The following is a 25,759-nucleotide window of genomic DNA, read 5'->3' on the forward strand; positions in this document are numbered from 1 at the left end:
AAATGACCTATATCTTATATTATGATCTTATGTTGCTGATGATATTTTACATTTTACTGATAACGCTGCTGTACTCAGGCATAGTGCTACTTCAAGGTTGTTTCTAAAGAGTGTGCAATGGCCACCACTGAAATCTGATTGGCCACCACTTGCTAACACGAGAATGATTGGCTATTTGTGCAGTGAAATGTGGGAACTTACTTTGAACCAACTATTGATGATGAGTATTTTAAAATGTGTATTATTTTCTTTGATATGAAGCCTATTTTTTTTTTTTACAAGGCTAATTGACTTTATTGATCATTTTACACACAGAGATAAATAATGAGATTTTAGCTGATTGTTGTTCCATTTATCCTACTCACAAAGACAAAAGCTATAGAGCCTACAGCAAATGAGTAGTTATATATATATTTTATGTAGACTGCTTAGGATTAAATGAAAGATTCTCAATTTCTTTCTAAATTTTTTTAAACATAAGAGTGTAAGAAACTGTAAGATACTGTAATGTTAGTAATCAAAGTAGATCATGAAAAATGACACATAATGCTAATCCAACATTGAGGCGTATGCACCCATGTACATGTGTACTTCAATCCAGTCAACAACAAAAAAAAAAAGTCTGGACACACCTCTGTAACATTTTAAATCATAGGTGGCAAATATCTGCTGGTTGCAGCTTCAAAGTAAGTAGACACTACTGGTCCAACTGATCATGAGTTCCTTTTTGACATTTTAAAAAGTAAATTGATGAATAACAGTTGATGAAGAGTCCAGGAGCATGTACTGTACAAATGTGTATATCTTGATCCAGCCAATAACATGAATTGCATATCTTGTTGCTTATTTAAAATATCTTTAGATCTTTAGAGCTTAGATTAATTTTTCAACTGAAGGGGAATTCATCACTGTTGTTGCAGTCATCAGTGCCAAAGTATCAGACAAGTGGATGTCCCTCTTTAAGTAAAAACTGAGCTGAGACATGCTTGCATCTGCACATCCAGGCTCCTGCAGCCCCTATATTGTGCAGTCAGGAGAGGCTTGAAATAATAATCCTGCCCAGAAATTTAGAGTCGCTCATGTATTGCACAGCCTTGAGGTCTCAGATAATACACAGTGTCGGCAGCAGCGAGACAATGAGCTGGAGATTTGTGTGCTCGTACGCTTGCTTGCCCAACCCCAAGTGGATCTAAACTGGATAAAAGGGACATTAAAATAAAAGTGTCTTCAAAATGTGTCTCATGCTGCTACAGTACAACTTGTGACAGCTGTGAGAATACAAACGCTTTTATAGATACAGACTGCGGACAGTCCTGCACATCTGAAAATTGAGCCTGCTGTTCAGTGGTTACACTCATTACCGGCTCAAAGCGAGATCAGAGGCTTTTCTGACATTAATCCATCAGAAGCTGTGAAATAGTGACACACAAAATGTTGCATAACTCAAATGTTAATTTGACTTTAATTATTTTTTAATACAGCATCAGTGAGTCTCTACAAAACCACTGAAATCCAAGAGCTACATGTTGTAGGGAGTCCTGCTAAGGGACAATTTGTTAGAGTAAAGCTCCCTCTAGTGTAGGAACAAGTACTCTCACACAAACCTTCATGAAAGCAAAACACTGGAACTGTTTCAATATTTTTAATCAGATTTTTCATTTTGTACTTGCATGGGTAAACCAACAAAGTATATACACATTTGTCCTTTTGGAGAAATTAAAAAAAACAAACACCTAAAAAGTGCATACATGATAACAAAAGAGAAATAAATTAACACAGGAGACTTTGACACAGTCCGATGAACTTTGTTGAAACTACTGAATGTCAGAACATATTAAAAAAATAGAAAATTAAAAGAAAATTAAGAGGCAAATGCTGGAATAGAGGCCCAAATGTAAAATAAAACATAAAAACAAACATTTTGAAAAATGTAGATCTCAAGAACAACCCTATGAACCTGGTACAACAAAGAATACAGTAAAATGGCCTTAATATGTGAAAAAAAAAATCTCAATCAATGCAAAACACAATATTTTACAAAATGCTTTATGAATCATACACTTGAAAAAAAAATCATAAGTAAAAAACGAAAAGGTCAAAGAGATGACGTGCTATGCATTTAGCACTGTAGTGTTCTTTGATAGCTTAAAAAAATAAAATAAGTGAGACTCATGACATTCATTCATTACACAGCTCCTTGGTTTCTGTATCATCCAGAGCAAGATAGAAAGTATTCATTACAATTTGTTTTGCTTAAGGCTTCTGAAAAGTGTCAGTATCATCTGTTTGTAGTGTTTACATCTGAAAAATGTCCTCAAAAGCCTCAAATATCTGCCCCAAAAAAATAACGTCCAAAAACAATTTTACTCCAGACTCACAACCGAAGTTCCTCATTTTGAGTCCTTCGATACTACGAGCGTGTCCATGCAGCTGTGTTGTTGTGATGCTACAGTATCTGCAGAATCTGTGGCTCAAACGTGGGATTTAGGTGTTTCAGTGGTTATTGCAACTTTGATTCGGCTGTGAAATGCCAACGTGAACATGTTGCGGGTAATGGCATTCATTAACGGTTTCACCTTGAAAAAGTGCAACTTTTCGTGACTCTGTTAACAACAACAAAGCAAAAGAGCTGTGCCACATGCAACAATAACTCAATGAACTGATTCTCTAATCTTAATTAACTTCTGCAGGGACGCCTATATGCATTTTAACAATTAGAGTGATTGATGTTTCAGAACCACTTCACCAGTTATCAGACACACATAGTGGTGCTGCTATAAAGCATGTTTGCTGTTTGTTTGCTGATTAACTGCCTGTTTGGATAAAAAAAAAATAAATAAAAATCACATAATGATTGAAATGATTGATGTGGCATAACTACTACAAAAACTATTAACTGAACATTTAATGTCATTGTTCATATTTTAATATAAAACTACAAATTTACTATCTTTTTTTATTGCATTTAGCTAGATATATTTATTTAAGTTGTCTTTATATTAGAGACCGACCATATCTTTGATGCAGCTGAGAACATTTCAACAGGGGTTCACAAACTGTTTTCACTGAAGTAAATTAATGGAAGGCTTTTTCACAATACGTACATAAGTACATACATACATACATACATACAAGAGGCTATTTAGTAACCACATAAAGATTAACGCATCCATAGTGTTGTCTCTGCTGGTGTACAACAGTAATTATTAAACATCTTGTCAAAATAAAAAGAGACAGTAACCTACCAGTTCGGTAGGAGCACCCAGAGAGCACAGATCAGCAGAATTCAAAAATAAAATAATGACAAAATAAAAACATTAAATGGTAGAATGCAAAAAGCAATTATGGCATTAAATAGACTTTTATATAGGCAAGAATTTTAAGTTTTAACTGTACAGATGAAATATTCTGTAATTTACAGTTTCTAAATATTGGAATGGTGTGCAAATTAAGCAATGGAATATACCAGCCATGCTCTGCTCTCTACTTTACACAGCCGCAGACTCTTGCATAGTTAATGAAATACATGCATTAGCGTTTTCATGCAACACTGCATTCCTTAATCATCCTCAATTCTGTACATTGACAACAACAACAACAAAAAAACAACAACACAGACAATAACTGCGGTGAAGAAAGCTAGAGAGGAAAATCAATTCTGTAAAGACGGTGATTCATTTTCTCCTACATTTTACATTGATTTTTGACATCTTATTTCAACAGGTATGTATTTGGATTAATTGTGTGTATATATTTCTCATATGGAGTACAGTACTTGTCTGGGCTTCAATGGCCTTTTGAGCTTTCAAAAGTCAGCCACTGCATTTGCACTTTTTGGTAATTCAAACCTCAGCTTCCTTAATCTAACTGATGAATGACATGATTATTGGATTATTGCTCTAGTAACACTAGTATGTTAGCCGAGGCATAATAAAACTAAAGATGTAATTTTTTATGATTGGAAGCTACTGATTAAAAAGTTTCATGTTTGTCAAAGTGATACTCCACACATTCAACTCAGCTCTGCATTCTACAAGACGTCTCTACTGCTGCTACTGAATGAGCCATCTCATCTAATCTTACGTGTTTTAAAATGTAGGCAATGTGGTGGAAATCAGCGCAATTGTTATGGTTAAGTGAAAAATGGTTGGAAAACAAGGGGACAGGCTGCGTTTCAGGAGAGGAATTTACAGAATTCTGTTATTCTCCCCATAAAATGCCTGTTTGGCTACAAAATTATCTCAGAACTTGAGCCCTATTTAAATTTTATAAGCGATATACAATATGACTCACACCGTCTGCTGCTCCTTGTTTACAGCGACCCAAAAAGAAAAAGAAAAATGTCAAAAGTGAGGGGCCTCACAAGCTAATGCACTGGGGTTTGGCTACATGAATGGATTAGTAATTCAATAAACTTATTTAACAAGTGAATGAATGGACAAACAAGTGAGTCTAACAGCATGATCCAGCTCTAAAATGCACACAAGCCACTACAACTTAATAACAGACTTTCAAACAGGCAAATAAGACGGTGAAAGCCAAAATGACATAAAATTGTCCTGCTTTGATCCAAAGTGCCACACATAGGTTCCTGACAATATAGTAGAAAAGAGCAGCTAGAGGAATACCACAACATTTAAACGGCAGTATGTTACTTCTGTGGCCAGTGTCAGATCGAACACAGCGACCACTTAATGTTTTCTAATGATGGGACATTAAACGTGTCGTGATGTTTTGTGAGACTGGGCTGCACATCAGCTTGTGAAAGTGATGCGGATTCTGTAGACACTTAAAGGATTTTAGTGTCATTCATGATCATCACGTAGCAGGTAACCTGACTCAGACAATATTAAAAGTTTAATTTTTTCCCTCTCAGCGTCAGGTTCGGTGCTCTGGCTTCACGGTTTGGAGAGAAATCTTTTCAGAAACTACAGACCAAACTACAGGTGAAAATACACACATACATAATTTATGTTCGCAGTGTGTTTTGTTGGTTCAATGGTCTAATTGGTATTCTCAACAGATGGCTGTTTGAATAGACCATTGCTGGATGGAATAGGGTTTAAAACAGTTTTACTTGCCAGCAGCATATTGCCGAACAGGGTATTATAAATCTTTGAGTTACAAACAATAATGTCTGGCTAGAAAACAAGTTTAAGTGTTCAACTTGCTGTCACCATCCAGCTAACTTTTACATCATGAGTAGAAAGCCAGGCACATTACGGCTGCTGATGCGCTCGATCTCTGCACAGACCATTTAAATAACATACATCTTTAAATTAAGTGGTATTTCCTTGGAAACCATCTGAGAACCAATGTAAACCTGGTAGATGCTACAGAGAAACAGCTGAGAGAAATACTGTAGATCTATAATTCAAAGACTATGTGCATGTTTAAAGTAAAGACTACTTACTAATGCTTGGATTTCAGTGGCATAACCACATTCATTCATTCAAAACATACACTGTGCTGGTATCTAATGTATGGATATTGCAATTGCAAGCGGGGTAATTCTACAATGACAAAGCTGATTGTTCAAAACGAGACCAGTGAGCATCACAACAGCTGCAGTGACCATATCCTGCCTCCGCCTTTGCTTCTATCATTTTACTGCAAAAGATAAAATACCACGCAGCGATCGTTGAGATAATTTAGCCAACATGTCCACATTTGGACAACAACTCAGAGATAAGATAAATGAAGTTCTGTGTATAATTAAATGGCTCATTATCAATATTCTGCTTCAGCCTGATGAAGAAAACAATGGCAAAGTGTCATCTTCCCCAGTGAGGTACCACAGGTTATGATAAATGCTGCCGACAGGTTTCTGGTTCACTGAAGTGTGTGGTCACAGTTCTGAACATCAGCAATTGAAAAATATGCTCATTTAAGAAATATCAGTGCCAGAGGAGCATCGGTCTGTTACAGCACCAGGTGTAGTTAAGAGGTGATTTCTTAAAATGACCCCTGAAACATCGAGATGAATGTACCCTTTTACCATTTCAAGTCTAAGGCCAGTTGACGATACTTTACGATATGTCTTCAACTCATGAATAGTCAACATATTAAAAATGAGATAATTACATTGTTAAGTTAGTGTGTATCTATATATCTATACATATGACTGTTCTGGGTAAAAGAAATCTACTTTATCTATACAGAAAAAAGTGCGAACAATACAACATTCCTACTCAGTGATGCATACAGTAGATTACAATGTTGCCAAAGGCAATTATTTGTTTCCATGTACAGCATTGAAAGGCGCTTAAGATAATTTTCATCTTGCTCATGGAAAAGAAAAGATGGGTTATATACTATATACTTTGTCAATATCTGTACAGACACACATATATATGTATTTATATACTTTGATTTTAAAGGGTTTCATTCCAAAACGCACCATCCCTTTGAGAAAAAAGTAGTTAACGTGATAAAATACATTTCTATCCAAAAAGTACTAATATTAAACAAAAATAAAGATTTAAAATATTGGAAAACTTGTCTCAATGTGTGTACCAGCTCTAATTCTTCTCAAATCCTTTTCCAGGGCCTGCTATCTCGTCTGTATTTCTACTGTTATAATGTTCATGATCAGGAACTTTAAAATATTATATCTTATTATTATTATCTCTTATTTGACCTTTAAGCTACATGTCAATCCTCAATACATTTAAGACATGAAACTACTTATGAGTACAGTACATATTGTCTACTAATGTCTTTTCCTCTAAAGACTTAGACAAAAACACTTAAAATACCCCTTTTAATGTATGAGGTATAATGGGGAAAGTGTTCAGATTGCAGGTTTTATCTTAAGGAATAAAATACAATATTTCTGAAGTAAATGTCTAGAAACAACCAGACAGATGTACTTTGTTGAGTTGTGTACTTACATTATGCCAAATATTTCCAACAATGTTTAAACCCAGAGAAATCCATAATATTATTCAAGGTAAGGGTGCGTTTCATTTGGTCGCCTGTTGCTACAACTTCGGGGAAACACCTGATGTTACATCAGTGTGGTGAAGGAAATATGAATAAAACGTGAATACATTACCTCGTCCGTTAACATCATTTCTGCCTGAGTCACGCCCGATTTCATCAGCAATGGTGAGTGCTGAACAATGAAGACAACAACTCCCATGATCCCATGCTACTTCATGACATCACCAAAGTCCATCTTTGTTTTTGTTTGTTTTGATTGAGAGACGCCTAGCGGCAGAAATCACGTACTGTGCGTTCAATCAATGAAAACTACTACAAACGCTTGGCCATAATTATTTCGGAATGAAACTCTTTTGTACGTGTGTGTGTGTGTGTGTGTGTGTGTGTGTGTGTGTGTGTGTGTGTGTGTGTGTGTGTGTGTGTGTGTGTGTGTGTGTGTGTGTGTGAGCAGATAAACTCAGCTTCAGTATTTGTCCAGAGACGATTTTTGAGGTTACAGTTCAGCTCTCACTGATGTGGAGTTTAAAATGCTGACAGAACAGCAGTGAGGTTTAAGCATTAACAGCCAGATTATTTTTATCTTAAGTGTGAAGACAAATTATGCATTGTTGATGCATACAAAGTGAAAATGTTTCTAACCCCTTTAATTTTTTTATGTATAAGCTGCTGCATTTTAAACCAGGTTTTCAAGCAGAATATTTTGCAAGCTAACTAAACATACTGTTTTCAGAAATTCAAAGTTATGTCAAGCCTCTTGTCTGAGGGAAAGATAATTGGATTTCAAGATTCCAACAGGGAATTATGTCAGCTGTCATGTAGGCCTCCAGTAACACAATCAAATATGCTGTGCTGTACAGCTGAATGCATATGGCATGCTCATGTACCCTTCATGCCATGTAAAGTGTGAAGCCACCACCCTGCGCTCCATTTTCTCACTCGAATCAAAATCACACCTCATGCTCAAAGGTGTCATTGTTAACAATATGCACTGCTTTAAAAACTAGAGCTGACAACATATGAGACAAGTTTTTTTTGCACTCAAATATGCAGATGATGTACGGTTTTCTACCCTTTATCCAGCACAGCTAAAAATACTCAGAGCTGGCTGCCAATATTCAAACCTCAAAGCCTGCATTTGCATCTGGTGCCAGTGTAAAAAAAAAAAAAAAGCCGAACTTCAAAAAGTGTCTCTTCACAAATACATCTGGTGCTCACTGAAACTTAGGCACAAAGAAAATAGCTGCATTATGTAAGTTCAATGTACTGTGGATGTATCATTGAGGCCTCTGTGTTGTACGTGCAGGAGATTGCATGCTTGATGACAGCTTTCGGGAAGATGCCATCCTTTCTAGAGGCTTCTTCCCGTTTGCGGGAGACTTGAGACTTACTTCAGAAGTGGAAGACTTGGATTTGCCAACGCTTAATAGAGTGCGACTGAGAGAGCTGGGGGGCTTGGAAGACGCCTTTGTCTCTGACTTTGTGTCACCTCCATTACTCTCTATAGATGTCTGTGAAGACACAGCGTCTCCTGTTTTTCCCTTATCACCACCAATGTCCTTGGCTTGTCCATTCTGCTTGCATGTCCTCTCTGAGGCCTTTTTGGCAAGCAAAGTGCTTTTTCCTAAATCAGCCGACCGGCGGCTTTCCCTTTGTCGGAGGGCACTCTTGAAGAAAGACAAGCCTTTCTCCTCAGGTTTGCTGCTGCGCTGCAGGTCTCTGGTGGACACGCTGGGTGAGCGCAGGCTAGTGACAGAGGAGCTGCTGCTGGAGCTCCTCATTAATCTCCTCTCAGGCCGGTTGCTTTCCCCACTCTTTGACAGTGAGGAGTGGGCTACCGAGCTACCTCGGAGACCGTCGACCAGGGGACTCGTGTGCATAGAATCTCTGCTGAAGCTCCTTTCTACCATCTTTTTCCGACTGCTCATGGTGGTTTTCTCAGCAACGCTGGAATTCTTCTTTGCCGTTGGTGAGGGAGAAGCTGAGGACTGAGGTGTGGAGCGGACGCATGGCTTATGTTGTGGCGTTGCCTCTACAGGTTGAGTTGCCTCCTTTGTTTTGGAGGGAGTTCCACTGGGTGTAGAGGTGCTTTTCTTGACATTAACACTCTTTTCTTTAGTATTGCTTGTCTTTTTGCCTTTCACAGGTGTACTGGAAGATGACTCAGAAGCAGAGGTCTTGTGGGTTGAGCATAAACGTTTTTTGGAGGTTTTCTCTTGCTCCACTTTGTTGGAAGTCTTTGTGGAGCCTGTGCTTTCTGCCTTTGAGCCAAATCCTCCAATACTGCTCTTACGTTTCTGTTCTTTGGAGGGAGTAGCTTGGGTGGGTAGAGTGTTTTGGTCTATAGCTGAAATCTGGTTGTTGTTTTCCGTTGGCTCATTTTTGGAGCTCTTCTTCTCTACTGGAGTGGGAGCCCTGCAGTACATCATGTCTAGGAACCGTTTATTGTTGTCCTGGTCACTCTCCATCATGGACAGGGGAGACCTGCTGCCAAAGTAGCGTTCATGTCTGCTGTAGCTGCCAAAACAGGACGTGGAAACTTTATCATCACAGGCTTCTCCGATCCTCTCTAGAGGAGGAGAGCAACGAGAGTCGAGGGAGAAACGTGAGGGTGAGTTGGATCTCATGTGCAGCTTTGCTGAGAGAGACCAGGAAGGCTTTATCCCACTGTCACTGAAGGCTAAAGGGCTAGCAATGGACGACCTGGAGGACAAGCTCTGACGCTGAATGCTCCTCACAAAAGGTCGGACAGAGAACCCTCCTAAAAACAAGGAAAGAAGAAGTATGTTTATAAAAGACACTCAACTGCATGTAAAGTGCTGTTGGAAACTCCCAATTAATCCAAATTAGAACAACAATTTTCCAACCTACTGAAAATAAATTCATGCAGTGCAGCATGAGAAACATCTAAATTCAAACATGAGACCAATTGGAGGCAGAGCTGTCTCTTTGAAGTGGTTTTCATCATATTGGTTTTGGTCCTCTGAATTAAAAAACAAAGTCTAGTCTCATCTGGGGTGGGTGAATGGACTTCCAAATAGCATCATTCTAACATGAAAACTTGTGTTTCTGTTAGAACTATGACTTGCAATTTAAAATACAGACAGCAGTTCATGTGTGTAACCACAAAGAACCACAATCTGATACCTGTAAAATCAAATAAATGAAAGAAAATGTAAGCATAATCTCACCATCATCTTCACTGCGTTCTCCTGGAAACTCGACTGACTCAGCCAGTGATGCCAGAGAGGTGCGTCTGGATGAGGCTCCGGAGGCCAAGCTAGCAGGCCTACTGCCAGGTAACCTGTTGATCCAGTGGTCACACAGGGACGAACTGGTGGAACCTGCGTAAAAGACAATAAAAACTCTAACATGACAACGTACCCAAAAGGGTCTGACTTGTGTGGTAGAAACATGCATACGAAAATAAACAGTGATGCTTTACTCTCATTAAGATGTTTACATTGGTTGCTTTCAGGACTTTGACATGAGTAGACTTTCATGCCAGCCTTCATCACAATTTGACTGGAATATTTACATACTGCAGACACAGACTGAATCACTGATGTCACACTAACAGCATTCACTTCCAAGTAGAAAACTGTAAGTTGATCTGAATTGCAGCTGCAACTGTAACATTTAAAGATATTTAAACACGTTGGTCCGACCTATCTGACGTTTCTGCTGTGCACATTTTATGTACTGTACTTTACCAGCATCTTTGATAATCACCTAACATCACTAGTTGGACTAACTCAGCCTGAAATATCAATGAAAGCAGCTGCTATCCAGGCAGAGTTCACGGACCAAACGATGATAATCTGCCAGTTGTGTTCTTGCTTGGTTTATTTTATGTAACTAGCTTTGAAGTCTGGGTCTGGCAGCAGTTTATGCTGCGTTGCGATACCAAGAAGCTTCCTTTGGTTTCTGTCCTTTTCTCTGAGAAAGCAGCGGTCAAAGAGACCGAATGAGAAGAGAGGTGGTTGCGAGACAGCTGGTCAATCGTAAAAATAAAACATTATTTTCTGATTGTTTTGCTGCGACTATGTTCTCAGGACAAATAATCACCCCCTAACTCCCAACACAGCCACACAACCCTGTGCCAATCATCATGCCTGATTTGGTCTGAATACAGTCTAACTAGTTTGGGCAAAACTCATTTTCTTTAGTTTACAGCCCGAAGGGTAAATTAGTTCTTCAACCTAATGTTAGCTAAAGCATTAAAGATGTATTCTATACGAATTAAATGTATATACTCTGAAATAACATAATGGAAAAAGAAAACAGTCAACATATTGCAGGAGTTTTCTATCCAGAAGTTACTGTAAATACTGTGACTGGAAGATAGACAGAAGGAATTAAATACTGACCAGCAACAGAGCTGTTGGCCGACCACGAGGGAATAGCCGTCCTCCTCTGGTAGAACAGTATATAGGCTGTCTGCTGACATACATCTTCATCAGCTATTGGTGAAACCTCACTGTCATCAAAGCAATACCACTGACCATCGATGGAGTTCTTACAGTAGGCTGTAAGTGCAAAGCAAAGGGTGAAATGAGTCAAAATGGACGATGAACACACAACTATACAGTCTAATTTTGTTCAGGTTTTACATACAGACTTTAAACTAATCACCGATACAGTTACCTGTGTAGTGGCCTCCGTGCATGTTCCCGTGGTGGTTGCACACAGCGTATAGGTCATATAGGTAGTCATCTGGGTTTCTTCCCAGGCCGTACGGCCGTCTCCATGGCGACCAGTGGGAAGGTAAACTCCAGCTGCTCTGGCTTCTCTTAACCACATGAGGTGCCATGTCCATGCCCATGAGTGGGAACTTCACCATGTTCTGCATCTTCACCCTCCGGTCCCCCTCCTGAAACAGACGGCAACATAAACAGATCAGCGATCACGAAACGACTCCAGCGGACCTACTGGTGGCAGCCTATAGTACTTGTGGTGTGATATGTCATCTGTTTTCAGACAGCATAATGGAGTCTCAGTTTATTTGTGGTTTTATGAAAAGCCCAAAGTAGCTATAAACTAGAGCTGTATGATTTTGCAAAAACATCTAATTGCGACTACTTGAACAGATATTGCAATTGTGATATGATTTCTGACAATTAATGATATTTTTTACATCATTATTCTGATTTTCATTGAAAAACATATATTTGTTAGGGTCTGTAATAAACAAAGATGTTTTCTTAAGCCTGTAGAATCTGATGAGTAGACCATGACATCTCTGCAGCTCCACAATATTTCATTTGAAGTCATAGTTGGACACAAATTTAACCTTTAACAAATATTGTGCCAGCAATTTGAAAATTACAATGAGTCATACTGCGATTTTGATAAAATTTTGATTAACTGTTCAGCCCTTGCTACAACCATTACTGAGGAACTTGATTAGTTTTTTCTGAATGTCAGACAGCTCTTTTTTAACATTCAAGATTAATTTAGTCAAACCTACAAAGGATGAAAGCTTTAGAAATTAAAATCTAAAATGAAGTCTCTCTACAAAACACCCTAAGTGAGACTGGGTATTCTTTAAAATATGCCCATATTGGTGCCTATATGATGTCTCACTTTCAGCACAGATATCAAATGTCTATTAGATGAATGTGGATCAATGCCACACATCAATACCAATATCATACTGGATCTGACTGACCCCATTTCTACAAAGATTAAGTATAAAAAACAAACTGTTTTTTGACCACATATTTGATCTATTTCAGCCAGTGCCAAAAAAATAAGAAAAAATGCTCAGAAATCCAACATAAAGACAGATCAAGAAAAACGACAGTTAGTGCAAAATAAAAACAGAAGTGTCTCATGCCTTCATACTCAGTAGACAGTAGATCTATATTCCGTTTTCTACTTGAGCAAGTGTTTGTTTGAGCTGAAATACCTGTCTGAACCTCTTGAGATGCAGTATGAGCACATCCGGCAGAGTCCACAGGCTGAGCTTAATGCGGCCCTGCTGCAGCTGCTTGCAGTGGGGACAGCGCCAGGCATCGTCAGGAGCCAGCTGAAACACACACAGCCCAGGCGGCACCAATCAAGGACAAGCTCCAACCACACTGCCTATAAAATAGGCCTCACACAGGATGAGGCCCTGAGTTTTTCTCTTGCTTCTCTCTATTCTCCTCCAGAGAAATCGCAGGCAAGTCAAACCACAATGTATATGTGGGTCTGTGCTCAGAATTTCTGGTTTATTCCAAACGTAGCATTAGAAGCGAAATACACAGTAAAACCACAGACAGTGAAAAGCCTTTTGATTTTCTGCAGAAGAATAATAAACCGATGGGGAAGCAAATGTGAGACTATACTTCAAAATATACTCGCCACTGACATGTGCCAAGGCAAATCACAGGTTTGTTTTTTAATGTCAGTCTACTGACTGTGTGTGTGTGTGTGTGTGTGTGTGTGTGTGTGTGTGTGTGTGTGTGTGTGTGTGTGTGTGTGTGTGTTAGTGTATGTGTGCGGTCACAATGTTACCTGCTCCTCCTTAGTGTACAGCTGAAAGCACTGAGCGAGGGTGCAGGCCTGCGGCTGATGATGTTGTTCCCTGTGCAGATACACACTCTCAGCATCAGGAATGTACTCCTCCTCAGTGTGTCCAAACAGACTGCGGGGACATGAAGCAAAGTCATCAAGTCACTCAACGGCAAAGTCAGGTGAGGAGGGCCATAAGATATGATATGCCTCCAGAATTTTAGTGAAACTGCTTCTTATATCAGAATGAAACATTCCAAGAGAGTTCATGTAATTGTTTAACACAGGGTGTTGTGTTGCAGCTGCCTCTGGGGCAGAAGTTTTCAAAGTAGGAGGTAGGCCTACAAACAGTTTCAGGGCAGGTTCAGTGAATGGAAATAAAAAATATTACATTAGTTATCAAAAAGAGTTCATGTAGAATAAAATGAGTGTGATTTGGTTAAAGAGTGTGCAGAGTTTGGGGAAATTTCACTGCTTTTCATAAACTAATAAATACCTTGAAACACACCTTTTTGTGTATTTGGTGTAGTTTTGCAATATTAACAGCAACATTAGACCGTCTTGTTTGAATTGCTCAATCTAAAGGATGAAATAACAAAATAATGATCCCATCCTGGAATTGAGCCAAACTAGGCAAGTAAACTATGGAGGGGCACCTTTTTCCCAGCTTCGTCTCAGGGGAGGCCCACAGTCTCAGACTTTAAAAACCCCTGCTGTAGGGGGTGCGCAATCTTGCCCAAGGGTGCAACAGCATTGAAAAGGGCTGAGAACAGCATCATAAACAATTTCTGCACAATATTAACTCCAGGATTGACAGCAACCATTCAGTGTCTTGCAGGCATTTTCTTAAATATTACTTTACTGCCAATCTGGTAAATTGATGAACTAACTTGTCATCAACACGTCTTCAAAGAATCTCACTTCTATTTGACCAGCAAAGTGTGTGCAGGTTGGGGAGCAACAGAATACAAGTGTAGTGTATTTAAAAAATACAAAACATGAGTATTGGTGGTATTATGAATACAGTTACTGTCTATAAAATTATTCCTTGAAAGGATTATTTTGCGTTTTGTTTAATTTGTGCACACACAGTGCAGCTGTCACACATACCACAGGAGAGGAGAAGCACAAGAGGGTCGCAAAAGTGCAAACTCTGCTGCCATCAACCAGGCCGCTTTCTTCATTAAAGGACTCCCGATCTAATGTGAAGAAGCACCTTGAGGTAACTTGTTCTTTTCGATGTGTTCTGTCATGTTAATGATGGTCTAACATCAAAGACAGACGGTGTTGTAAGCTGTACAGATTGTAAAGATGAGGCAAATGATTTGTGATTTGTAAATTTGGGCTATATATTAAAACAATTTGGCTTGACTTACAAATTATTCTTTAGACATATGTGGCATGTATAAGTTGTTTTATGTGATCTAGCAACAGTGAAGGTATCTCTCCATCAGGGTCATTCCCTAAAGTGTTAACTAAAGTGACATTCAAACAAATAAGCTTAGTATTCCAAAAGTCATTTAAAGTATTTGGAAATGTTAATTGTTTTACACAATCTAATGTATTACATTACAAATTGCATTTGAGTACATGTATTCAGTATTCTGTAGTGGAATACATTTTAAAAGCAACTCTCCCAACACTGTGTGTGTGTGTGTGTGTGTATGTGCATTAACCACAGAACATAGTAATTAGCTTAAGTGAGGACATAAGATCAGACATGTCGTTGATTGTGTAGGCGGAACTTCAGACTCTGCTGTTTACTTGGTTAAAATCACTACTTTTTCACATTAAGTACATTTGCAAGTGGATTAAGGAAGTTTACTTTCCAAAAGCAAATAATGTGATGAATAGTGGAGAAAACTGGTAGGAGGAACCTGAATTCTAGGGCTCCAAATAGGTTCAGTCCTGTAAAACAGCCCTTGTTAATTTTAAGATGTTGCTTAACTTGAAATCCTGCACACTGCTGCCTCACCTTTAGCTGCAAAACTGTATTTTTAACTGACACGTGAAGGTGCAGCGATGTGTGGGCGAGATTATCTTTGTGTGCAGTCAGATTAAATCAAAAAACAAGCAGGAGATTCAACAACCATTTTTTTTTCAATACATGATACTGTTGACACACACCGCTGCAAGATTCAAGCATACCTTTTTCTTATTTTTAGTGTTCAACTTGAAAACTGATTCTGTCACCTCAGCTGTGCTTTCTACAAAAATCAGTTACATAAACAAGCTTGTTAGCCTGCCTGTTAATGAATGGCCTTCAATCCAGCTACATCCAATTACATATTCAATGTCATGTCCGCAAGGCAAGTTATTTAAATGAGCAACTTCCAAATGAACACCATGGTTGAATCAAATATTATTTGGTGTATGCATTTCTCCAAAACAGTTTCACACTGAACATACAGTAGAGCAAATATACTGCAGATTAGGGTTGTCACAGAGCCTGAAGTCTAAACTTCAATACAATACAAAAAGAGAAAAAAGAAAAAGTCCTGGACAAAAAGGATCTTTTTTTTTCTTTAAAAAACTAAATAAAAAAAAAAAACAACCTGCACACAACTGTTGGTACAGAACAATAAAGTACAACAAAGACTGAATGTTGTTTTTAAACACATGGTATTGAAAAACTACCAATTAATCACTCACTAGTCCTTGGTCTCCTTGTCCCACTCTACCACGATCTTCACGTGTGGTGGCCCCCCTTGTCCACAGGACTTGTACGCCCTGTAATGGAAACAAATGAAGACATTTAGGCAGCTGTCATTTACAAATGGGACTTTACAGCCTTTCATTTAAGCCACTGTAGTCAAGCATGAAAAGCTTTTTCTGGATTCAGTTGTGTGTCCACATGCAATTTAAAAATGGGGTCAGTGTGAAGCAAATTTTCTTTGGAGAATGGGTTAATCCAATATGGGCAAAGGAAATAAAATCATTTAGTTACTCTTACAGAGCAGACATGACTCCACAGTTGAAATATATTTTCACTGTAATAGCTTTTGTTGAGGTTACAGAATTATGGCAAAATCAACTTAGATTTCACCTTGCATCTCTATGGAGCCCGATTGCTGTGACTTGTTTTATTGTTGTGAACTCACAGTATGTAGGTAATAAGCCAAACGTGCTTAACTGGCATTTTAGCAAACAGTCCAAATCATGCTAGGACATGTCACCTCAGCAGGCCAATGAGAGGAACAGAACTGATGGGGCATGTGCATAAAGAGAAGATTAAAGGGCAAGATGGATGTAATTTTGTCTTTGCCTTTGTGTGCATATGTCTACACAGTGTTTGCTTTGATTTCACTTTCCCCTTTCACTGAAATTAATGCTTAGTTTCAATCGCTTGGTTTCAAATATCTGGATTTCCCTGGCTGGGCTCTAGTAATGTAGTGCAGTATTTTTAAACAAATGAAGTGTGTGTACATTTGCCCATCAACGTTCAAGTCTTATGCTGTGTCTCAATTCACGTACTTCTGTACTTACGCTTCTTGTTTAGAGTGTGTAAGTGCATTCACATTGACATCTACGGAAAAACGAAGTGCACTGCGAGGACCCGGATGCTGTTCAAAATGGACAAAAGGTTGAGTGTGGAACGCTGGACACTTCTCACCCTCAACGGTTGCCATACTGTCTTCGTAGCAAAAGAGGCGTGGCTACCAAACTTGTGAACACGGTGGCCCAGGCAATCGAGGAAGCCCAGAAGCTACAATCTGCATTTCTAGTAAGGGCACAACAACCATCCTCGATTTGAGACAGCACTACCCTGTCAAAATTGGCGCACTACACAAGTGAATACATAGTGTGCAAAGTGTACCACACGGCAGTGTACTGACAGAAGTATCCGAATTGAGACACAGCTTTATTAAGTGTTTTCCACCTTTTCAACTAGAGTAGCATTATGTCAGTAGAGTTATGAAAGCATTTATTGTTTGCACATATATACACACTGCATTAGAGACAGGTACATATGTGTAACTGCAAAACATAAAAATCACAAAATTATATGGCATTCAGAATGAACCACAATAGAAGTGTTTGATTGAAACACTCAGCTCTAATTAAGCAGTAAACAGATGATGTAGAAAACAGAAGAACTGACCTGTCCACAGTTGGGTGACACAGTGGTCGCTCATCTTGAGGAAGGAGGTAGGTGATACCAACAACGCCAACCACCCGAAGGCTGAAAGGTCCAACCTACACAGAGGAACAAAACCATCAATATACCTGCTTAAACATCTATCTTGACAGATAGTAAACTTATTACCTACAGTAGATGGCAGCTAACATGTCCCCAGTTTGGAGAAGCAAAGAGGGGCACCAGCAAGGAAGCTAAGCAATGTGCTGCTGTGGACTAGTTAAAAAAAAAGCCGACCTTAAAAAAAAAAAAAAAACTGTACATGATATTGATATATATTTTCACCACTTTACCCTGCCACCAGACAACCCTGTCTGTCAGGAAACAACAGTGAAATGAGCCAAATGTTACTCTCTCTCAGTAAACCAGACTCTTTGCTAAAAACAGTATTTTTTGTGACTTTGCTGAATCTGAACTAAGCTTTAAAAACACCACAGTTGTCAAATAACACAAAAAAACTAACAGATTGAGGCAGTGACATTTAAACTGATTTATTTTAGGTGGACCTTTTTTAGGTGACTAAACTACATGTTCCCTCTGATGTCACTTTTAGCAATTTTGCTGATTTTACTTTTTCAGGCTCATATTTGAAATACAAACATTATTATCTGTTCCTCTGTCTGCTCAAGCATCAATTTATTTACTGTACAGTCAACATAAAAGGCAAGCTGCTTGTTCCTCTTCTTACCTGAATGTAGACACCAGGCCTCAACAGATGTCTCATTTTCTCAAGGATCTCTTTCTGCAGAGCATCCCAGGTCACAGTGCGCTCCATGTACAGTACAAAAGGCAGCCCGAACCTACAACAACATAATATGTGGAGCTCTGTTAACTGTTAACAATTTCTCCAGGAAAGTTGAACAACAACAGCCCATTAAGGCATTACTACTGTTTTGGGGAACTGCTTACTGTAACGATACTACAGTCTTTATGACTGACAAGAACAGCAGAAAAGACCAGGTGTGTGCAGTAATAAGACAAACAGAGGACAAGTTAGCATGACAAAACATAAAATACTCTGATTGTAGTACCTCTTTCCCTGGTGGCCGCTACAAGCCCTGTTACACACCAGAAGGATCATTTTTTCTGGTCCCAGGTTTTTATTGGGTGATGCAGTTAGCGGAGTCATGGCTCCCTGCATGAAAGATGGAGTCCTGCTGATTTCTGTCCCGTACTTCAAGTTGTTATGATTCAGGTTTGCCAGAAGACTGCCTGTGACAGACACAGAAAAAAATCTCAATAGACTCTCTTCTGTTAACTTAATGTGAAAAAAACCCACTGAATATAAAAATCAATGTGTGGTTTACCTCTTTTTGTGCGTATGTTTTCCAGTTTGAAGGTCTCCGGTGTCTCAAAGGCAAATATGGAGTCACTCTCTTGAATGATGTCAAGATCATCATCATCATCACAAAATGAACGATGAAAACCATCGTAGTACATTTCAGTCAAAACAAACTGAAAGAGGAAAAAAGGAATATATTTTTAAAAAAGTGTCACTAATAGCGTCTAGCTTCTTCTTTTGTTTTATTATAATGCTCCAAAAATAACACAGTCATAATAATATCACTCCTGATCCTGATTTAGCCCTCATTAATATTTAGTCTTGTGGCATTTTCATCCTGCCAGATTCAATGAGTGTTAGCACTGAGCTGCTGCTGCTGCTGCAGCCCTAAGGACAACTGTGTTTAAACACGTTTTGCTGCCTAACTGTGCATTGAGTCCACTTCATAAAAACACCTGGGTTCATGACAAGCTGCTGTTCAGAGGTAGACCTGGCTTTAGGAAGAGTGCGCTAACATTGTTTGACTGTAACATAGTCTCACTGTGTCAGACCCTGAGCTGATAAGAGACAGGAATAGCACCTGGTCCATTGGGATCTTGGTCTCACGTGACACAGCATCTCTGAGGCGATAGACGGTGCTGTTGAGGGGAACAGCAACTCCAATCCTCATACAGTGAGAGTACTTCCCTTGGTACACCACTGTCACATACAGGGGCCTGGCAAAAACAGTTACATACACAACATCATTTAGTGTGCAAGCAGGGTTTCTCCTACTTTATAACCACGCTGAAAATTAACTGCGCTATCAATGCATACCGACTGTGCGACATAAACATTCACTCAGGTGTAATTTCATTTCATGCTGTGCAAATCAGTAGCTTACTCAGGTGTACTATCATTTCAACTGTGGAATATCAATATTTTCTATGTGCAAGTGGTGTAAATTCAACTATTGAGTCTGTTTCTTGTTTTTAATGTATATATTGTTTCCTATTTTTATATTTCCTCTTGTTTATATTGCTCCTTTACTTGTTTATTCATCACTTACTGACTGTTATTGATGCTTCTTTTCTATTTTGCTATCCCCTTTGCTGCTGTAACACAACAAATTTCACTGTTGTGGGACTAATAAAGTATTAACTTCTCGTATCTTATGCAGGTTTACATTAATTATCGTATAAAGATGTGACTATTTCCTCCTACTACACATTTTGACAGCTCTATTAGATATATTTTTCTGGACTGAAGTCACCCCTAAAATGAGCACACTGTTGTTTTGGTTTAAAACTCCAGGGTATACACTCCTCCCACACCTATTTACTGCTCCTCTTGCACTCTCAACCCCCCCCACACACACACACACACACACTCCTAACACACCAGGTTACATTCTTTCTGCTGGAAGCACTGAATTTGCTTCAGGTTCTCATAAACTTGTCAACACACACACACACACACACAGTTTGGCCTTCAATGAAAGTTAACTTACATACATTGTGTTTTCCCAGGTGGTATAAACAGAGGTAGCATAAACATACCACACACTTTTGAGAGCCTTACAAATTATTTATATGTTTACTTTTATGATGTACAAACAATTACTGTGTAAACTTTGTAACCCAGTAATAATTAGTCATGAACATGTAAAAACCTGTCAGGTGAGTACTGTTGCAATCATGCTGTAGCACGACTCAAAAGAGAGCTCACCGTGTGTGTGGCAGTGGGATCGGTAAGGAGATGCAGAGGAAGGGATCAAACGTGTTGCTCTGCTTTTGGCAATGTGGGCAGGTAAGAGAGGACCTGTTGGGACAAAATTGAACTCCTTAATATAGCAGACAGATCATGTGGCCAAATATCATGGAACTTGTACTGGACATAAAGCCTACCTGTACTGAGCCTGAAACAGTTCTTGTACAAATGACCCAGCAGAGAGGGGAGGAGATGGCCCCTCTATACTTTGGTCATCTTCTTCAATAGGTGGCTGAATGAACATAAAAGGTTAAAAGCTGTCATATATTCTGTTGCTACTGACAAGTTCCACAAAATCAAGAGGAAACAGGACCAGGCAGGCCTAGCTTAGCCAGCCTGTGTGAATTTCAGGTGGACCACACACTTGGTATTTTTCAATATAACACCAAACTATCCCCATAACGGCCTCCACTAGCCCTCTAAATTCACCTTGATGGCGGGCCTGCTGTTGGGGTTGACTGTGTTGAGGTCCTCGTGTACTCTGTCCAGCAGCCACAGGAGAAACTCTTGGGCATCGTGCTGAGCATTCCCTTTAAACTGGGTAGCATTTTTTGAAACAGCATTCTGAAACAAACGGCATGGCTCAAAAATTACAATGCATGCAAAGTCAGACTCTCAACAATGTTTACGTGTTCGTCATAAAGCTGGATAGTGTCTTGTGATATAGGACTAGATATTGTCTTGATATACTGATATTGTTGTCGTGATTAGGGCTATGTATCAGCAAGAATCTGGCTATACGACACATATCACAATACAGGGAATATGATTCAATATATTCCAATATTGTAAAACTGTAGTTATAGTGATGTATTGTTTTTTTTTTTTATCTAATTTTAGGAAAACTGTCACAGTTTAAAGAACACGCCATCATGTCCATAAAAATATAGGTACAAGAAGTTTACTTTTTCATGCAAAGAACACTTAAGATAGATAACAACAACACTGATTTTAAACACACTGGGTTTGAACCACTGCCAAAAATCTGTATGTATCACAATAGTGTTTTTGAGAATCGATACAGTATCACAAAACATATCAATATTTTCTTACACCCCTAATTGTGATATGGCATAAGTATTGTCTTTTCCCAGTTTTAAACAATGAAAATAATAAGTTATTAGATCCAAATTACTTATAATTATTCATCAGCTTTATCACTGATTTGATATTTTCTGAAAGCACCAGTAGTCAATCCTATAATATTGTCACAATATTGACAAATATCAAGAGGTATATGGTCAAAAATATCATGAGTTTCATTCGCTGTGGATACTAATCATCATTGGTGTAGCAGTGTTGTGGGTCAGTAGCACTGGCATTTTTAGCATGCATTTGCAAAGTTAATATTTGCACAGGCAGTGCACCAGTGGGATCCATACCTTAAAATCCCTGCTATGTTGGGGGGTGTACTCAAACGTCCACAGAGCCCGCACAAGTCCTGACAGCTGCTCGGTAACTTCTCCTTTGGCCAGAGGACCCTTCTTTTGCAGATGTACTCCATTTGTCTTTGGTTTGTCCTCACCCAGCTCCTCGTTCTTATAGTGCTCCAAAACCAGGTACTCAGCAAAGAGTTCAGTGTTACTGAGGCACTGCAGGATCGCATTCATGAAGCAGGTATTGCCGTGGTTTTTGAGACCAGACACTCCAGGAACTCTCTCTCCAGACAGGAAACCCCCGAGGTCCCCATCATCCATGGGCAGATCTTTACTTCCAGATTTGTAAGTGGAAAATCCCCCATCATCTTTGTCATCCTCGGTCTGCACTTCAGATCCAAAGTGAGATAAGGCTGTCAGTGTCCTGAGGACTCTGCTCATAAAACTGCCCACAGAGCGCACTGAGCCTCGCCTGAACAGCTTCTTGCTGAAGCTCGACTTCTTGTCCTTGGTTGCGGCTTTGCAAGACATCATTGCTTATTTCACAGACGCACAACTCAGACAGATGTGATGTGAAGAACCAGTGCCATCTCACTGGCTACTATCTGCTGCTCCATCTCCAAACATGTAGACAGCGATGTTTAACGCCAAAGCTTCAGCAGCAGGCTGCATTAGCTGACCTTAACATTTTAACTGAGATGTCTTCTTCTAAAGCATGCACCGGTAGATGTTTAATTTTAATTAATGTTAGCAAATCTTGCACTACAAGCTTGCCTGAAATACTGGTGACGGCCAATTACACAATGAGTTAAGAAGCAGAACATACATATTGCTCATGTCAGTTGTTTATGCCTCCAACCAGCTCCAGAGTTACCTTGTTTTTGCGGTTTACTGACCCGCAGCAATGAATCAACATCGGTTATGCTGAGAGCGAAGGCAGCAGTGTTAGCTAATTTAGCTAACGCTGGCGCTAGCTACAATAACAACAAGACCAGCAGAAACAGCAACAGTCCGTTTCGGCTTTTTGTCCGCGTCCAGAAGAAACCGATAGTCCGCCATGGTGTGCAGGGAGTGACAGTCAAAGTGGAGAGTGAGTCCGAAATTTGTTCAACCTCATATTTGTCACATATTTGGAGGCACATTCGGGCTAGGCTACCAAACAGCAGAATCGTTTTACTTCTTCGTCTTTTTCTTCTTGTTTGTGTTGGCAGCTGGTGCGCTGCTTTACAATCACATTACCGCCCCCTACTGGCCTGGAGTTAGAGCAGCAGCCTGACAGTTGTTTTATTGATCCTCTTTCTTATAGTTGGTCTTTAAATACACCCAGCCAGGCATTTTAACTGACAAATCAATAATTTAATTGTAAGATAAATTTAAAAACTGTTCTATTTTTTCTACATTACTTTTTTTATGGTATTTATTTATCTTTTCTTGAGTCAGGAAAGTCCCACTGCAATCTCTTCATCCAGGGAGTCCTGATCAAGATGGTAGCACATGCATCAGATTCGCATAAAATAGTGAAGGCATGCTACTTTAATTATGAGTTAATTAAGATTTAAGGAAGAAAATTTGCACCTGTTCATCAGATACAGGATTATCTGTGAATATGAATATCCACAAAGACTTAGTTATTTGCAAAAACTAACTATTATCCATGCAGATAAATTCAGATATCTCTCTTATTTTCAGCTGCAGATATAGATTTGACATCAGAAATACTAAAAGCAGTATACTCCTGATTATAATGAGTACTGCTGGTTGTAATAATTTTAAATCAAGCATGCTTGTTACTTATCAATAGATGACTTCTAAAAATAGATTTATTTTGCTCTTAAAATGGCTTTGAAGCCTTTGTGAGATGTGTGCTGCGTTGAAGGTTAACAGTACACAACTGACTCTCATTAGATGAATTCCTATCTTTTCAACCTGTATTGCTCAAACCGATGATTTAAATGCACCACTACAAATATTTTCTGTACCTGCTCTATATATGACAGTTTAGGACAGATGTTTCTGCTTTTTGAAATTTACAAAAGATTTTAATCAATGATGGTCGTGACAGAAGGCCACTTTCATGTCAAAACAAATAGAAGTGATTCAAAGTAAAACGGACTGTAATGGACCTTTTTCACAGTTGCCAATTATACTAATTAAGGCTCCATTTAATTCAGGTCAGACAGAATCGGGTTGATGCTATTATGCATGTTGGCCCACTGGAAAGACTCTGCTACACTAAATGGAACCTCAATTCACCTCATTAATTAAACCTGTGTTTACCTGCTGTTTCCCATCAATATGACTGCTGTGAAAAAGGTCTTTAAAGTCATTCCCTGAATTCCAAATGGCATACATTTTAGCACGTACTGCCCTTACAAAGCACATGCTGTTGTGTGCAGCATGTATACAGTTAGGACATACTACTTCCTCATAACATTGCACCTTGTACTTTGACCCTCTTGCTCATCCACCCGTCACAAAGGGTTGTGAGTCAGAATAGCCAGAAAAGCGTGCTGGCTTACACACTCTAAAGTGGGGACATCCTGGTATTTTTGGCATACTGCTTTTAACATACTATGTAAACCTTTTTCTGGTATACCAAACAGTACAGTGGTATGGGTACTGGTATCACTGCTCTTTGTCAGTTCACTCTTCTGCCTGAGGGAGGCACAGTGAGTCTGGGAAGAGAGAGAGAAAAAAAAAACACTGAGGGACATAAAGGAACAGGATTTGTCCATATGTGCAATACATAAAGCTCATTGAAGTGATTTTGGATGTTCATGTGTGGGTTGTTACAGGAATGCTAATGTGTATGTGTGTGTACATTATGTTTGTATATATGTGTGTGTGTGTGTGTGTGTGTGTGTGTGTGAAGCGAGCGTAAATGCACTACTTTATCTCCATGTCCATGTCTTTGCACATCTTACTGCAAGTGAAACTAACAAAATAATCAGAATATTGCTGCCTTTAATGGCAGAGTGTGTATAATTGCATAAAGTGGCCTTGAGAGTGTTAGAGTGGAAACACTGTGTTTCAGCGGGTTAGGCATCTTAGTATTTAATCAATGTGAATCATCCATTTTACTTTTCAGGTAGGCGGGAGGAGAAGATAAAGATAGAGGAGAAGAGAAAATACACCCACAAATATCACAAGAAGGTTTGGGTTTAATGAAGTCTAATTAAACAAATGTGAAAAACAATGTGAAATTTACTCAAGATCGATCATCCTGTCGACACTGTGACGTTCAAATATTACAAGGGATGACTAGTAACTAGTTTTATTCCTTGTAGTGTAATTACGGCATGAATTCAACAATAGAAAACAAATTATAATGTAAGTGAAAATCCTAAACATTAAGGAAAATTGTTATGATAGGCTTGTTGCTCCACAACACTGACCCACAATGCATAAATTAATAGATGAGGAGGAGAAGCATGCAACATATTATAAATATGCCCAGAATGTAATACCATTTTCAACATCATACTGTATGCTGCTGTTGTAATAAGTTAATTAATGAGAGTCTAAGTGTGTTAGAAACTGAAGTGCTGCCATCATGCTTGTCATGTCAGATACACAGCAAATTTTCTGGACATAATGAAATTTGATTTTTGAGTGACAATTGTTCTGTGTTGCCAAGAACCGATTAGCTGCTTGCTCTTGCTGACGGAGAAGATGTAACAACCTGTAGATTGTATCAAAAACCACTTATTTGCAGTAATTTGAGAATTTGTAATTAGTTACTTCCAGCCCTGCTTATTAGATTTTCTTAGGAGG

The 25,759-nt window shown here is 38.9% G+C and overlaps 1 protein-coding gene across 1 annotated transcript; it reads right to left on the reverse strand.

Moving 5' to 3' along the window:
* Window positions 1-1,627: 1,627 nt before the first annotated feature.
* usp31 (ubiquitin specific peptidase 31) lies at window positions 1,628-22,663 on the reverse strand. Its single transcript, XM_084744336.1, has 16 exons — window positions 21,992-22,663; window positions 21,039-21,173; window positions 20,747-20,841; window positions 20,568-20,660; window positions 19,441-19,576; window positions 18,886-19,033; window positions 18,610-18,790; window positions 18,267-18,378; window positions 17,543-17,637; window positions 16,093-16,170; window positions 13,444-13,573; window positions 12,854-12,973; window positions 11,590-11,815; window positions 11,313-11,471; window positions 10,134-10,286; window positions 1,628-9,703 (listed from the first exon to the last, which is right to left on the reverse strand). The coding sequence occupies exons 1-16, from the start codon at window positions 22,517-22,519 to the stop codon at window positions 8,220-8,222; spliced, it is 3,873 nt and encodes a 1,290-aa protein (XP_084600462.1). The 5' UTR covers window positions 22,520-22,663; the 3' UTR covers window positions 1,628-8,219.
* Window positions 22,664-25,759: the final 3,096 nt, after the last annotated feature.

Source organism: Lutjanus erythropterus, chromosome 19, assembly GCF_056507025.1.
Source record: "Lutjanus erythropterus isolate fLutEry1 chromosome 19, fLutEry1.hap2, whole genome shotgun sequence".
Lineage (NCBI taxonomy): Eukaryota > Metazoa > Chordata > Actinopteri > Lutjaniformes > Lutjanidae > Lutjanus > Lutjanus erythropterus.